Source organism: Salvelinus alpinus, chromosome 6 (genome assembly GCF_045679555.1).
Source record: "Salvelinus alpinus chromosome 6, SLU_Salpinus.1, whole genome shotgun sequence".
Taxonomy (NCBI): Eukaryota; Metazoa; Chordata; class Actinopteri; order Salmoniformes; family Salmonidae; genus Salvelinus; species Salvelinus alpinus.
This window is the reverse complement of record NC_092091.1, coordinates 68,463,267-68,476,905: the sequence shown is the minus strand read 5'-3', so window position 1 is coordinate 68,476,905 and position 13,639 is coordinate 68,463,267. Positions and strand designations below refer to the sequence as shown.

At 45.8% G+C, this 13,639-nt stretch overlaps 1 protein-coding gene across 4 annotated transcripts in view; it reads right to left on the bottom strand.

Annotated features, from left to right (window-relative positions):
- Positions 1–13,639, bottom strand: part of fam13a (family with sequence similarity 13 member A) — an 87,276-nt gene that overhangs the window by 26,916 nt on the left and 46,721 nt on the right. For all 4 annotated transcript variants that reach the window (XM_071407550.1, XM_071407554.1, XM_071407553.1 and 1 more), the window contains exon 9: positions 7,125–7,169. In XM_071407550.1, coding sequence (XP_071263651.1) covers positions 7,125–7,169 — 45 coding nt within the window. The remainder of the gene's footprint in view (positions 1–7,124; positions 7,170–13,639) is intronic.

Below are 13,639 nucleotides of genomic sequence, written 5' to 3'. Positions count from 1 at the left end.
AAATGTATTTATAAAGCCCTTTTTACATGAGCAGATGTCACAAAGTGCTTGTACAACCAAAAATAACTTCATATGTCACGAGGTACTATGGGTCATTTTGACACCAAAATATAATGAACCAAAATATAAACGCAAAGTGTTAGTCCCATGTTTCACAAGCCGAAATAAAAGATCCCAGAAATCTCCCATACGCACAAAAAGTTTATTTCTCAAATTTAGTGCACAAATTTCTTTACATCCCTGTTAGTGAGCACTTCTCCTTTGCCAAGATAATCCATCCACCTGACAGGTGTAGCATACCAAGAAGTTGATTAAATAGCATGATCATTACACAGGTGCACCTTGTGCTGGGGACAATAAAAGGCCACTCTAAAATGTGCAGTTTTGTCACACAACACAATGCTGCAGATGTTTAAAGTTTTGAGGGAGTGTGCAATTGGCATGCTGACTGCAGGAATGTCCAGCAGAGCTGTTGCCAGAGAACTGAATGTTAATTTCTCTACCATAAGCCGCGTCCAACGTTGTTTTGGCGTTTTAGAGAATTTGGCAATACGTCCAACCGGCCTCAAACGCAGACTACGTGTAACCATGCCAGCCCAGGACCTCCACATCTGGCTTCTTCACATGCGGGATCGTCTGAGATCAGCCACCTGGACAGCTGATGAAACTGTGGGTTTGCACAATCAAAGAATTTCTGCACAAACTATCAGAAACCGTCTCAGGGAAGCTCATGTGAGTGTTCGTCGTCCTCACCAGGGTCTTGGCCTGACTTCAGTTCAGCATCTTAACTGACTTCAGTGGGCAAATGCTCACCTTCAATGGCCACTGGCACGCTGGAGAAGTGTGCTCTTCACGAATGAATCCCAGTTTCAACAGTACGGGGCAGATGGCAGACAGCGTATGGCGTCATCTGGGCCATGTTTTGCTGATGTCAACGTTGTGAACAGAGTGCCCCATGGTGGCGGTGGGGTTATGGTATGGACAGGCATAAGCTACGGACAACTAACACAATTGCATTTCATCTATGGCAATTTGAACGCACAGAGATACCGTGACGAAATCCTGAGGCCATTTGTCCTATATTTTTATTTTATTTTTTATTTTAAATCCCTTCCCCGCAGGAGGACTTTTTCCTTCTGGTAGGCCATCATTGTAAATAAGAATTTTTTCTTAACTGACTTGCCTAGTTAAATAAAAGTTAAATAAATAAAATAAAAAAATGTCATGCCATTCATCCACAGTCATGACGTCATGTTTCAGCATGATAATGCATGGCCCCATGTCGCAAGGATCTGTACACAATTCCTGGAAGTTGAAAATGTCCCAGTTCTTCCATGGACTGCATACTCACCAGACATGTCACCCATTGAGCATGTTTGGGATGCTCTGGATCGACGTGTACGGCAGCGTGTTCCAATTCCCGCCAATATCGGCGCGGCAGGTGGTTAGTGGTTAGAGTGTTGGGCCAGTAACCGAAAGGTTGCTTTATCGAATCCCTGAGATGACAAGGTAAAAACTTGTCGTTATGCCCCTGAACAAGGCAGTTAACCTACTGTTACTAGGCCGTCATTGCAAATAAGAATTTGTTCTTAACTGACTTGCCTAGTTAAATAAAGCTTAAATAAATAAATAAATATATTTTTTTAATGTCCAGCAACTTCGCACAGCCATTGAAGAGGAGTGGGACAACATTCCACGGGTCACAATCAACAGCCTGATCAACCCTATGTGAAGGAGATGTCACGCTGCATGAGGCAAATGGTGGTCACACCAGATATGGACTGGTTTTCTGATCCACACCCCTACCTTTTTTTTAAGGCATCTGTGACCAACAGATGCATATCTGTATTCCCAGTCATGTGAAATCCATAGATTAGAGCCCAATGAATTTATTTCAATTGACTGATTTCCTTATCTGAACGGTAACCCAGTAAAATCTTTGAAATGGTTGCACGTTACGTTTATATTTTTGTTCAGTGTATTTTGAGTAATTCACAAACCCCACAGAAAGAGAAAGAGAAGTGAAAATCATTAACACCTCGACTGCTGCAATAGCCACATATTCTAAGGTAACACTTGACAATGGATGTCAACGGAAGCCTCTAGATTAGTGCAGCCAGAAAAATATGCATCGGGAGAAAGGAGATATGATAACAGAAATGACTTTGGCTGAGGTTCAGTCATATTGGTATAATCAAGCTCACTGTTACATATGAAGTTATAGTAATAATAGTAATTTCGGGGCCAAGAAGAGAAAATGGGATATGTTTAAGGCAAGGGAAGGAACCTTGAATAAAGTCAAGGTCACCATTAGAGGGAGACATCATTTGGATAGCCTAGTTACCTTGGGATGCGGTGAATCTTTAGGACTTAGTATTTATCGAACATATGGTAATAAGCACGTTATGACAGGTTTTTAATATTTAACCCTATTCATAATGCAAACGCTTCCTTAGCAAGATGGACAATAAAGTTATATTATTTTCTGTCTCTTGTTGTGTCTTTTGGACAGTGCCATATTTATCCTGCAACAAGGGCAGCAGTCATTAGCCTGTTTACATGCAACCTAAACCTCCCAAAGTGAAGTCTCTAGTCTAGTGTAACAACCAGGAGACTGGGAATGCCAACCCCATGCCAAGTAGCCTCTGTCCGGGCACAGCAGCGGGCAAAAGGGGGGTAAGTACCGGTAGGCTACCAATCCATTCCAGGATATGACATCACTGTCTGGAAAGAGATTATATGTACCACTGAGTTCAGCTATTAGAACCTTCCGCTCACTCTAGACACGTACATGTAACAAGTCTGGAATGAGGTGAGGCTTGGGCTGCGTCTCAAATGGAAACCGATTCCCTATTTAGTGCACTACTTTTGACCAGTACTCATAGGGCTCTGGTCAAAAGTAGTGCACCATATAGGGAATAGGGTTCCACCTCGGATGCAGGCTTGGTGTGCAATGAATATGCCCTGTGGGTCGTGAACTGTCAAACAGTCGGCCCCTGGCCATGACCTTCCCTTACCGCAAGAGGAGCACACACGGTTCTCTTGACGGTCAACAAAATAAGAGACTGTGACTCAGGATCCAGAACCTCCATCTTAAAACAGAGACAAGAGGGAGATCCAAATCCAGGATTGAGAGCATTAATGATATCATCAAACACTTATTTCATGTTAGATAAGTAATGATTTTCCATCCATTTTTCCATCAGCTGGCAAGCCAACAACAACAAGAAATAGAAATAGTAGCTATCATTATAACTAGGCCTGGGGTAGGGATCATTATAACTCAAAGCAAACCACAGGGTGGAATTGGAGTCAGATAATCAACATGGTTACAATCATTGGAGACCTATTTGTGCTCCAATACTGTAGCCATGGTGACAGACCAAAGCACCACAACAAATGTCCTACTGGGGATCTACTTCCATGGCAGAGCGCTCCATCGTGTATTTATGGAGATGACCTGGTTAGACGGTGGGGTAGTGAGGCATGGTTCACAGAGAGGCTATAAGGTTGCATCCCAAACTACACCCGATTCCCTTTATAGTGCCCTTGTCAAAAGTAGTGCACTATATAGGGAGTAGGGTGCCATTTGGGACGTTACCCAACTGTCTGTAATCCAGGTTACTTTTACTTTAGCTAACAAGTGAGTGAGAACACTATGCTAAAAATGTTATAGGAGGGGGTCAGAGGCGCTAGAAGTGCTAACAGTCCATTAAAAGCTGTAATATATAATTATCATTGAAAGCAAGTCTAAGAAGCGGTAGATGTTCTATGTGCCCTATTTCTATGCTTCCCGTGCTTAAGTTTAGTTTTTGTGTGTTTTACTTTTGGTTTTGTACATCAGCTGAAAGTACAATATTTTTGGTTATGGAAAATATATTTCACAGTGGGGCGGCAGGTAGCCTAGTGGTTAGAACGTTGGACTAGTAACCGAAAGGTTGCAAGATCGAATCCCCGAGCTGACAAGGTAAAAATCTGTTGTTCTGCCCCTGAACAAGGCAGTTAACCCACTGTTCCAAGGCTGTCATTGAAAATAAGAACATGTTCTTAACTGACTTGCCTAGTTCAATAAAGGTCAAATACATTTTTTTTAAATATTTCACAGTGGTTTAGATGGTACAATGATTGTACTTGCTTGTTTTGTCACATAAACTGAAATTAAGCGAACTATTAGATTTTTAGCAACCAGGAAATGGCGGAGCGAATTCTGCATAGGGCACCTTTAATGGATTATTTGCAGTGTTATGTTTATAGTCTATGGGTCAGAGAGTGAATGTGATGTTCTAGAAGGAATGGGTGAGCCATGTTAAGCTAACAGTCCAAGTGGTGGGCTACCAGGCAACAGGCATCTCCATGGAGCCACACATTCAAACATTGACGCACTGACACACCGACACACCGACACACCGACACACACAGACACACACAGACACACACCGACACACACCGACACACACCGACACACACCGACACACACCGACACACACAGACACACACAGACACACACAGACACACACAGACACACACAGACACACACCGACACACACCGACACACACCGACACACACCGACACACACCGACACACACCGACACACACAGACACACACAGACACACACAGACAGACACACAGACAGACACACACAGACACACACAGACACACACAGACACACACACACAGACACACACAGACACACACACACACACACAGACACACACACACACACACACACACACACACACACACACACACACACACACACAAAATAAAAAAAGTTGGAACAGTGAGTCCTAGAAGACATTCTGGGTGTCAAAATCAAGGGAAGTGAACAAAAATGTGTGGTATGGAATTCTAGAAGGCAGTAAACGTAGAGGAAAAACTCCCAGAGTCACTCTACAGGGGGCTTGAAACAGACCAAACATTAAATGAGAACCTACACATCCAACTCAGTGTGTGCGTGCCCAACATACAGGGATTCAAAAGGAAATGAACGTCCGTTCAACTAATCCAGTATTACACCACAGTCACTTATTAGCCAGGATTTGATCAACATAGAAAGGAAACATGGTTGAAAGGTGAGCTCTATTTCTGACTGGGAAAGGATTAAGCTATCCTGTGGTGCCCTCCGTATGTGACGGAGAACAAGTAGACGCTGGACTTACTTAGAAAGCATGACTCACTTAAGGTTGCGTGAGGAAGAGAGAGAAGTACTGTGCAGGGTAGCACATAGGCAGGCTAGCACATAGGCAGGCTAGCACATAGGCAGGCTAGCACAGGCAGTGTAGTGGTAAACATCAGTCACTGTGGTAATGTTTCTCCTCTGTAGTGTCAAGGTCTTTGGCATCAGGGGTGGACTGGGACCAGAAATCGTCCCTAGCATTTCTAACACACCTGCCCATATTTCTCCTTGAGGCCCCCATACCGGCCCATTTTTATCCTCGAGGCCCCCACACTAGGCTTGGGCGATATACCGTTTATACCGTATACCGGAGTATTTGGAAATACTGGCTGTGCTATACCACTGCTTATAATGGTAAGTTAAGTATCACTGTATAAACCTAAGATGTGTCAAATAAATTATATCCAGCTCAGGGCTCCAGCTATGCATTTGGTTTGCTAACTTGCTAGATGTCAAGATCAAGCTTCTTGGTTACAGCAGAGCCATTCAATCCCCTCCTAGATCAAGATCCCTGTTGCCTAAATTGTTTTGTGCGTACCCGGTATGGTACAGAAACAGTATGAAAATCTGGATACTGCCCAACCCTGCCCCACACCAGCCCATTTGTCCCTAGAGGGCCCCGTTATTAGCCAGACAATTATAATTTTGCGCAAAAAAAAAAGACAGGCCCACTGGGTCAGACAGGCCCACTGGGCTAAAAATGGACCAGCCCATCTGGCATGCCCATAATGCCAGATGTCCAGTCCACCCCTGTTTGGCATCCTTCATCATCATATACATTATGGCCTCTGAGCCATCACCATCGATGATCGAAATCATTGTGAAAATATCAGATGTATGCTACTGATCACGGTCTTGAACACATAACTAGGTATATGTGAAGGATGAAACCTGTTTAGGGTACATTTCAAAGGAGAAAAGGCCGAATGAGGGTCTGTGCCAAGGCTTATGAACTTACTATAGAGTTCAGCAGGTACACTTGCATTCAATGTGCCTCAAAGTACCTGGTGAAGGCGGTAAAGTTGACGTGACTCTAGAGTTTACAGTATCAGCCAAACAGGAAGTGATGCCATAAAATGTCATGGGGGGTGCCTGCCTGGAGGGTGACTCATAGATCAGGTGTTAAAGCAGAATGATCCGGTTCAACCAGAAATTCCACTAAGAACCTTGTTCGTCTGATCTCACTGTATTGCAAAGTGTCAAACCAGAACAATCCGGTTCCATTAAGAACCATGTTGGTCTGATGTCACTGTATGACAGGGTGTCAAAGCAGTTCGTGATGGGTATATGGTGAATATTTGGGTATATGTTTTGGTGTGACAATTGAGTGGATTGTCAAACTATGTTGGGAATCTGGTTCTGCACTATAGATGTAGTAACATGAAATGTTCTGTTATATGATATATTTATATGATATATTTATGAAGTTATGTACCTATTTCTTCAGATACTTTGTGAATACAGTGATGGATCAATATCCAGATGTATGAAACAATGTGATGCACTGTATGACAATTGATCTAACTTCAGATGTTAAATGGTACAATTTCAGGCATACAGTATGTAGGCCCATTGGAGAGGTCAATATCCAGAATGACCAGCATGATAACAATAAACAAATGTGTCAGTCTCAACCTCAGGGTTGACAGAGATCCCTTTCTTCTCACTACTATACAAATCAGGGAAATGGTTTGGGTTTACAGCTTTACGGGAAGTATTGTTGAACCAGAGACCACGTGCTCACACTGCCACCATCATAACAACGGCAGCTTGCATGTGCACAGCATGTCCCCTCCCTCCCCTCCTCTTTCTGGTGGGCCTATTGTTTCCTATGTTAATGCATTGAGATGGCATGAAATGCAGCGGATAGGCCCTATGACCCCACATCTCCATAATAACATGCTGTCGACCTCTTTTCTCAGGACAAAAACAAGACCAGGATCTACCTTATGTAGAAAGGAGATATGGGTCTGCTGTCTTCCTCTTGAGAGCTGAAATGCAAAAACAAACAACAAAAGAAAACGGTTAGGTTAGCCACTGTGAGAGTGATGCAATATTACATATGAAGGCACACTTTTTTTTCTCCCTTTCTCTGCACCTCAGTGTTTTATTTAAGGGACAGAATGTCCTTTTGTCTCTGGAACAATAGCCACCTAATGCTCCAGTCAGTTCAGTACGTTTTGTTAAAGCTCGTCTCTGGGAATTATTAAAGCGACAGTTGAAGGGTCGTGTGTGCCCTCCTCTGGTTTAGCTCTGGCGGAGCCTGGGCCAATAGTTACACATGACAGAAATGATGCAACAAGAACGGGAACTTCTTAATGTGGAGATTGCGTAACATGTACATATCCTGAAAAATACTTTAACCTGCCGAGGGCCTTACTACCCTAAACATCATATAGCCTACAGAAGCATGTGTGTGATTAACATTGTGTATAAAATTGCTGCAAAAAGGCCTAAATATTGCCACGGAAAGGGTTACATAGCCTTAATCAGGAAGCCAAACCTCAATCACCAGTGCCATTTTCTCATAACCATGGGGTACAGTACATGGAAGTTGGCAATTGCGCCAACAAACAACAGCTAATACTGTCTAATCATGGGTTGTAAATACGGTTAGACACTTTTGAAATAAACAATAGACTCACTAATACACACAAGACTGAATTGTGGTAAAATGGGCCACGGAGAAAATATTTGGACTCTGTGTTTTTGGGTACGTGCAGTAGCTCCAGTAGTCTAACGGTAAGGAGGGTGTGAGTATGTCACTGTCTAGGGCTGAGAGGGGAAAACATACCACTGGTTTAGCTGCCCGGGGTGTAAAGGCCTAACACCGTACCAAGTTCAAAACAGAGGATTTAGGTTTCAGTTTGTCAGGAACCGAAATGGGCCGAAGTTCATTCAACTTCAAAAGCTTACCATATCACATGACCTGGCCTCTATCTTGAAGAATTCTGAATGAGTGTGTATGTGAGATTTTTTTGTTGCGTGTATGCGTTTCTTCCCTTACCTCCTCTAATACAACCTACGTACATAGTCTATGAAATCCCCCTTCCGGATCAAGGTACCAAGCGCACCTCACAACAGCATTTCACAATTTTTACGTATTGCTAGTGGAAGCCAGCCGAGAAATGTTTCCCTATACTTAGGCCGTGTTAAACAGTCTGGCAAGCGTATTAAAATAATGTGTGCTGTCATGAATTGTTGCAAACGGAAATCCTGCTTACCCACTACCTTAAGGAATAACAAGTGGCTTTGTTGAGGAGACTTAATCCTCTCAGAGGTGATGGAAAACTACCAAACAACTTGGCCAGGCTGGCAACCCTCCACCATTTTGTAGACAAATAATAATCTTTATTTAATTCAATTCAACACATTTTTAACATAGTGCCCTATTGACCAGGTTGTTTAAATAATGGTTTCTCAATATCCTATACAGGTATAAGGACAATTTGTTTGACACACTACTATTTTCACATTTGACACATTGGTCATATTCAAGCTCACAGAATTCATTTCAGGTTCATAGCCTTGCATTATTATATGGATGTGACTACTAGCCTGGAATCTAAACTTTGGTTGAAACTGAGCAATATTCCGTTTGGGGTCCAGTCCAGGTGACTCCATGTCCAAAAGGAGGATCTTACTGGAGTATACGTTCTCCTGATTGGAGGTCAGTGTTCCAGCCCTCCTCCCCCTTCTCCTCTGCGTCCGCCAGGCCTCTTCCACACTGCTTTAATAAGGACGATAAACCATAGCCTGCTTCATGGTCCATTCTTAGAATGTCTGGAGAATAGAACCTGCAGTGTACCAAACCTAAAAAGCTTGGGCCGGTTACCTACTTGAGCCCCTATTGGTGTACACTCTCATAACCCAAGTTACAGACGGTGCATTCCACCATAGACCAAGGTGTTAAGGCTACCATAAACCCATCACGCTTCAGAGATGATGACAGTTTTGCCAAAGGGGCAATGGGGGAACATGCTGGAACTGTGGAGAGAAAAGTAGCCCATTGTGAATGAGCAATATGGTTGGTAGGCAGCTTTCCTTCTCAACCAGTTTTCAATGCATTTCTAGCATAATTCTAGAGTAATGAAAGGGAACAGCTGGCGACAGCACAGTGATATGATCATCCAGATTCATTATGTTTAGAGGTACCAATGACCGTGACCTGTAGTTGTACTGTGGTTGACCAGTGTCAGCTCTTCACGTTGACATTATGGCCATAAACCAGGTCAACGGGGTTAAATCACCATGGCAGCAGGAACATGGCAACTTCCTCTTACTAAACTACACTGAACAAAAATATAAAACGCAACATGCAACAATTTCAACGATTTTACTGAGTTACAGTTCATTTAAGGGAATCAGTTAATTGAAATAAATTAGGCCCTAATCTATGTTGGTCACAGATACCTTTAAAAAAAGGTAGGGGTGCGGATCAGAAAACCAGTCAGTATCTGGTGTGACCACCATTTGCCTCATGCAGCGCGACACATCTCCTTCAGATAGAGTTGATCAGGCTGTTGATTGTGGCCTGTGGAATGTAGTCCCACTCCTCTTAAATGGCTGTGCAAAGTTGTTGGATATTGGCGGGAATTGGAACACACCGTCATACCCATCGATCCAGAGCATCCCAAACATGCTCAATGAGTGACATGTCTTGTGTATGCAATTCAGCTTTCATGGATTGTGTACAGATCCTTGATACATGGGTCTGTGCATTATCATGCTGAAACATGAGGTGATGGTGGCAGATGAATGGCATGACAATGGGCCTCAGGTTCTCGTCACCGTATCTCTGTGCATTCAAATTCCCATCGATAAAATGCAATTGTGTTTGTTGTCCGTAGCTTATGACTGCCCATACTATAACCCCACCACCACCATGGGGCACTCTGTCCATTTACATTTACATTTAAGTCATTTAGCAGACGCTCTTATCCAGAGCGACTTACAAATTGGTGCATTCACCTTATGACATCCAGTGGAACAGCCACTTTACAATAGTGCATCTAAATCTTTTAAGGGGGGGGGGGGGTGAGAAGGATTACTTTATCCTATCCTAGGTATTCCTTAAAGAGGTGGGGTTTCAGGTGTCTCCGGAAGGTGGTGATTGACTCCGCTGTCCTGGCGTCGTGAGGGAGTTTGTTCCACCATTGGGGGGCCAGAGCAGCGAACAGTTTTGACTGGGCTGAGCGGGAACTGTACTTCCTCAGTGGTAGGGAGGCGAGCAGGCCAGAGGTGGATGAACGCAGTGCCCTTGTTTGGGTGTAGGGCCTGATCAGAGCCTGGAGGTACTGGGGTGCCGTTCCCCTCACAGCTCCGTAGGCAAGCACCATGGTCTTGTAGCGGATGCGAGCTTCAACTGGAAGCCAGTGGAGAGAGCGGAGGAGCGGGGTGACGTGAGAGAACTTGGGAAGGTTGAACACCAGACAGGCTGCGGCGTTCTGGATGAGTTGTAGGGGTTTAATGGCACAGGCAGGGAGCCCAGCCAACAGCGAGTTGCAGTAATCCAGACGGGAGATGACAAGTGCCTGGATTAGGACCTGCGCCGCTTCCTGTGTGAGGCAGGGTCGTACTCTGCGGATGTTGTAGAGCATGAACCTACAGGAACGGGCCACCGCCTTGATGTTAGTTGAGAACGACAGGGTGTTGTCCAGGATCACGCCAAGGTTCTTAGCGCTCTGGGAGGAGGACACAATGGAGTTGTCAACCGTGATGGCGAGATCATGGAACGGGCAGTCCTTCCCCGGGAGGAAGAGCAGCTCCGTCTTGCCGAGGTTCAGCTTGAGGTGGTGATCCGTCATCCACACTGATATGTCTGCCAGACATGCAGAGATGCGATTCGCCACCTGGTCATCAGAAGGGGGAAAGGAGAAGATTAGTTGTGTGTCGTCTGCATAGCAATGATAGGAGAGACCATGTGAGGTTATGACAGAGCCAAGTGACTTGGTGTATAGCGAGAATAGGAGAGGGCCTAGAACAGAGCCCTGGGGGACACCAGTGGTGAGAGCACGTGGTGAGGAGACAGATTCTCGCCACGCCACCTGGTAGGAGCGACCTGTCAGGTAGGACGCAATCCAAGCGTGGGCCGCGCCGGAGATGCCCAACTCGGAGAGGGTGGAGAGGAGGATCTGATGGTTCACAGTATCGAAGGCAGCCGATAGGTCTAGAAGGATGAGAGCAGAGGAGAGAGAGTTAGCTTTAGCAGTGCGGAGCGCCTCCGTGATACAGAGAAGAGCAGTCTCAGTTGAATGACTAGTCTTGAAACCTGACTGATTTGGATCAAGAAGGTCATTCTGAGAGAGATAGCGGGAGAGCTGGCCAAGGACGGCACGTTCAAGAGTTTTGGAGAGAAAAGAAAGAAGGGATACTGGTCTGTAGTTGTTGACATCGGAGGGATCGAGTGTAGGTTTTTTCAGAAGGGGTGCAACTCTCGCTCTCTTGAAGACGGAAGGGACGTAGCCAGCGGTCAGGGATGAGTTGATGAGCGAGGTGAGGTAAGGGAGAAGGTCTCCGGAAATGGTCTGGAGAAGAGAGGAGGGGATAGGGTCAAGCGGGCAGGTTGTTGGGCGGCCGGCCGTCACAAGACGCGAGATTTCATCCGGAGAGAGAGGGGAGAAAGAGGTCAGAGCACAGGGTAGGGCAGTGTGAGCAGAACCAGCGGTGTCGTTTGACTTAGCAAACGAGGATCGGATGTCGTCGACCTTCTTTTCAAAATGGTTGACGAAGTCATCTGCAGAGAGGGAGGAGGGGGGGAGGGGGAGGAGGATTCAGGAGGGAGGAGAAGGTGGCAAAGAGCTTCCTAGGGTTAGAGGCAGATGCTTGGAATTTAGAGTGGTAGAAAGTGGCTTTAGCAGCAGAGACAGAAGAGGAAAATGTAGAGAGGAGGGAGTGAAAGGATGCCAGGTCCGCAGGGAGGCGAGTTTTCCTCCATTTCCGCTCGGCTGCCCGGAGCCCTGTTCTGTGAGCTCGCAATGAGTCGTCGAGCCACGGAGCGGGAGGGGAGGACCGAGCCGGCCTGGAGGATAGGGGACATAGAGAGTCAAAGGATGCAGAAAGGGAGGAGAGGAGGGTTGAGGAGGCAGAATCAGGAGATAGGTTGGAGAAGGTTTGAGCAGAGGGAAGAGATGATAGGATGGAAGAGGAGAGGGTAGCGGGGGAGAGAGAGCGAAGGTTGGGACGGCGCGATACCATCCGAGTAGGGGCAGTGTGGGAAGTGTTGGATGAGAGCGAGAGGGAAAAGGAGACAAGGTAGTGGTCGGAGACTTGGAGGGGAGTTGCAATGAGGTTAGTGGAAGAACAGCATCTAGTAAAGATGAGGTCGAGCGTATTGCCTGCCTTGTGAGTAGGGGGGGAAGGTGAGAGGGTGAGGTCAAAAGAGGAGAGGAGTGGAAAGAAGGAGGCAGAGAGGAATGAGTCAAAGGTAGACGTGGGGAGGTTAAAGTCGCCCAGAACTGTGAGAGGTGAGCCGTCCTCAGGAAAGGAGCTTATCAAGGCATCAAGCTCATTGATGAACTCTCCGAGGGAACCTGGAGGGCGATAAATGATAAGGATGTTAAGCTTGAAAGGGCTGGTAACTGTGACAGCATGGAATTCAAAGGAGGCGATAGACAGATGGGTAAGGGGAGAAAGAGAGAATGACCACTTGGGAGAGATGAGGATCCCGGTGCCACCACCCCGCTGACCAGAAGCTCTCGGGGTGTGCGAGAACACGTGGGCGGACGAAGAGAGAGCAGTAGGAGTAGCAGTGTTATCTGTGGTGATCCATGTTTCCGTCAGTGCCAAGAAGTCGAGGGACTGGAGGGAGGCATAGGCTGAGATGAACTCTGCCTTGTTGGCCGCAGATCGGCAGTTCCAGAGGCTACCGGAGACCTGGAACTCCACGTGGGTCGTGCGCGCTGGGACCACCAGATTAGGGTGGCCGCGGCCACGCGGTGTGGAGCGTTTGTATGGTCTGTGCAGAGAGGAGAGAACAGGGATAGACAGACACATAGTTGACAGGCTACAGAAGAGACTACGCTAATGCAAAGGAGATTGGAATGACAAGTGGACTACGCGTCTCGAATGTTCAGAAAGTTAAGCTTACGTAGCAAGAATCTTATTGACTAAAATGATTAAGATGATACAGTACTGCTGAAGTAGGCTAGCTGGCAGTGGCTGCGTTGTTGACTTTGTAGGCTAGCTGGCAGTGGCTGCGTTGTTGACACTACACTAATCAAGTCGTTCCGTTGAGTGTAATAGTTTCTACAGTGCTGCTATTCGGGGGCTAGCTGGCTAGCTAGCAGTGTTGATTACGTTACGTTGCGTTAAAAGAACGACAATAGCTGGCTAGCTAACCTAGAAAATCGCTCTAGACTACACAATTATCTTTGATACAAAGACGGCTATGTAGCTAGCTATGTAGCTAGCTACGATCAAACAAATCAAACCGTTGTACTGTAATGAAATGAAATGAAAA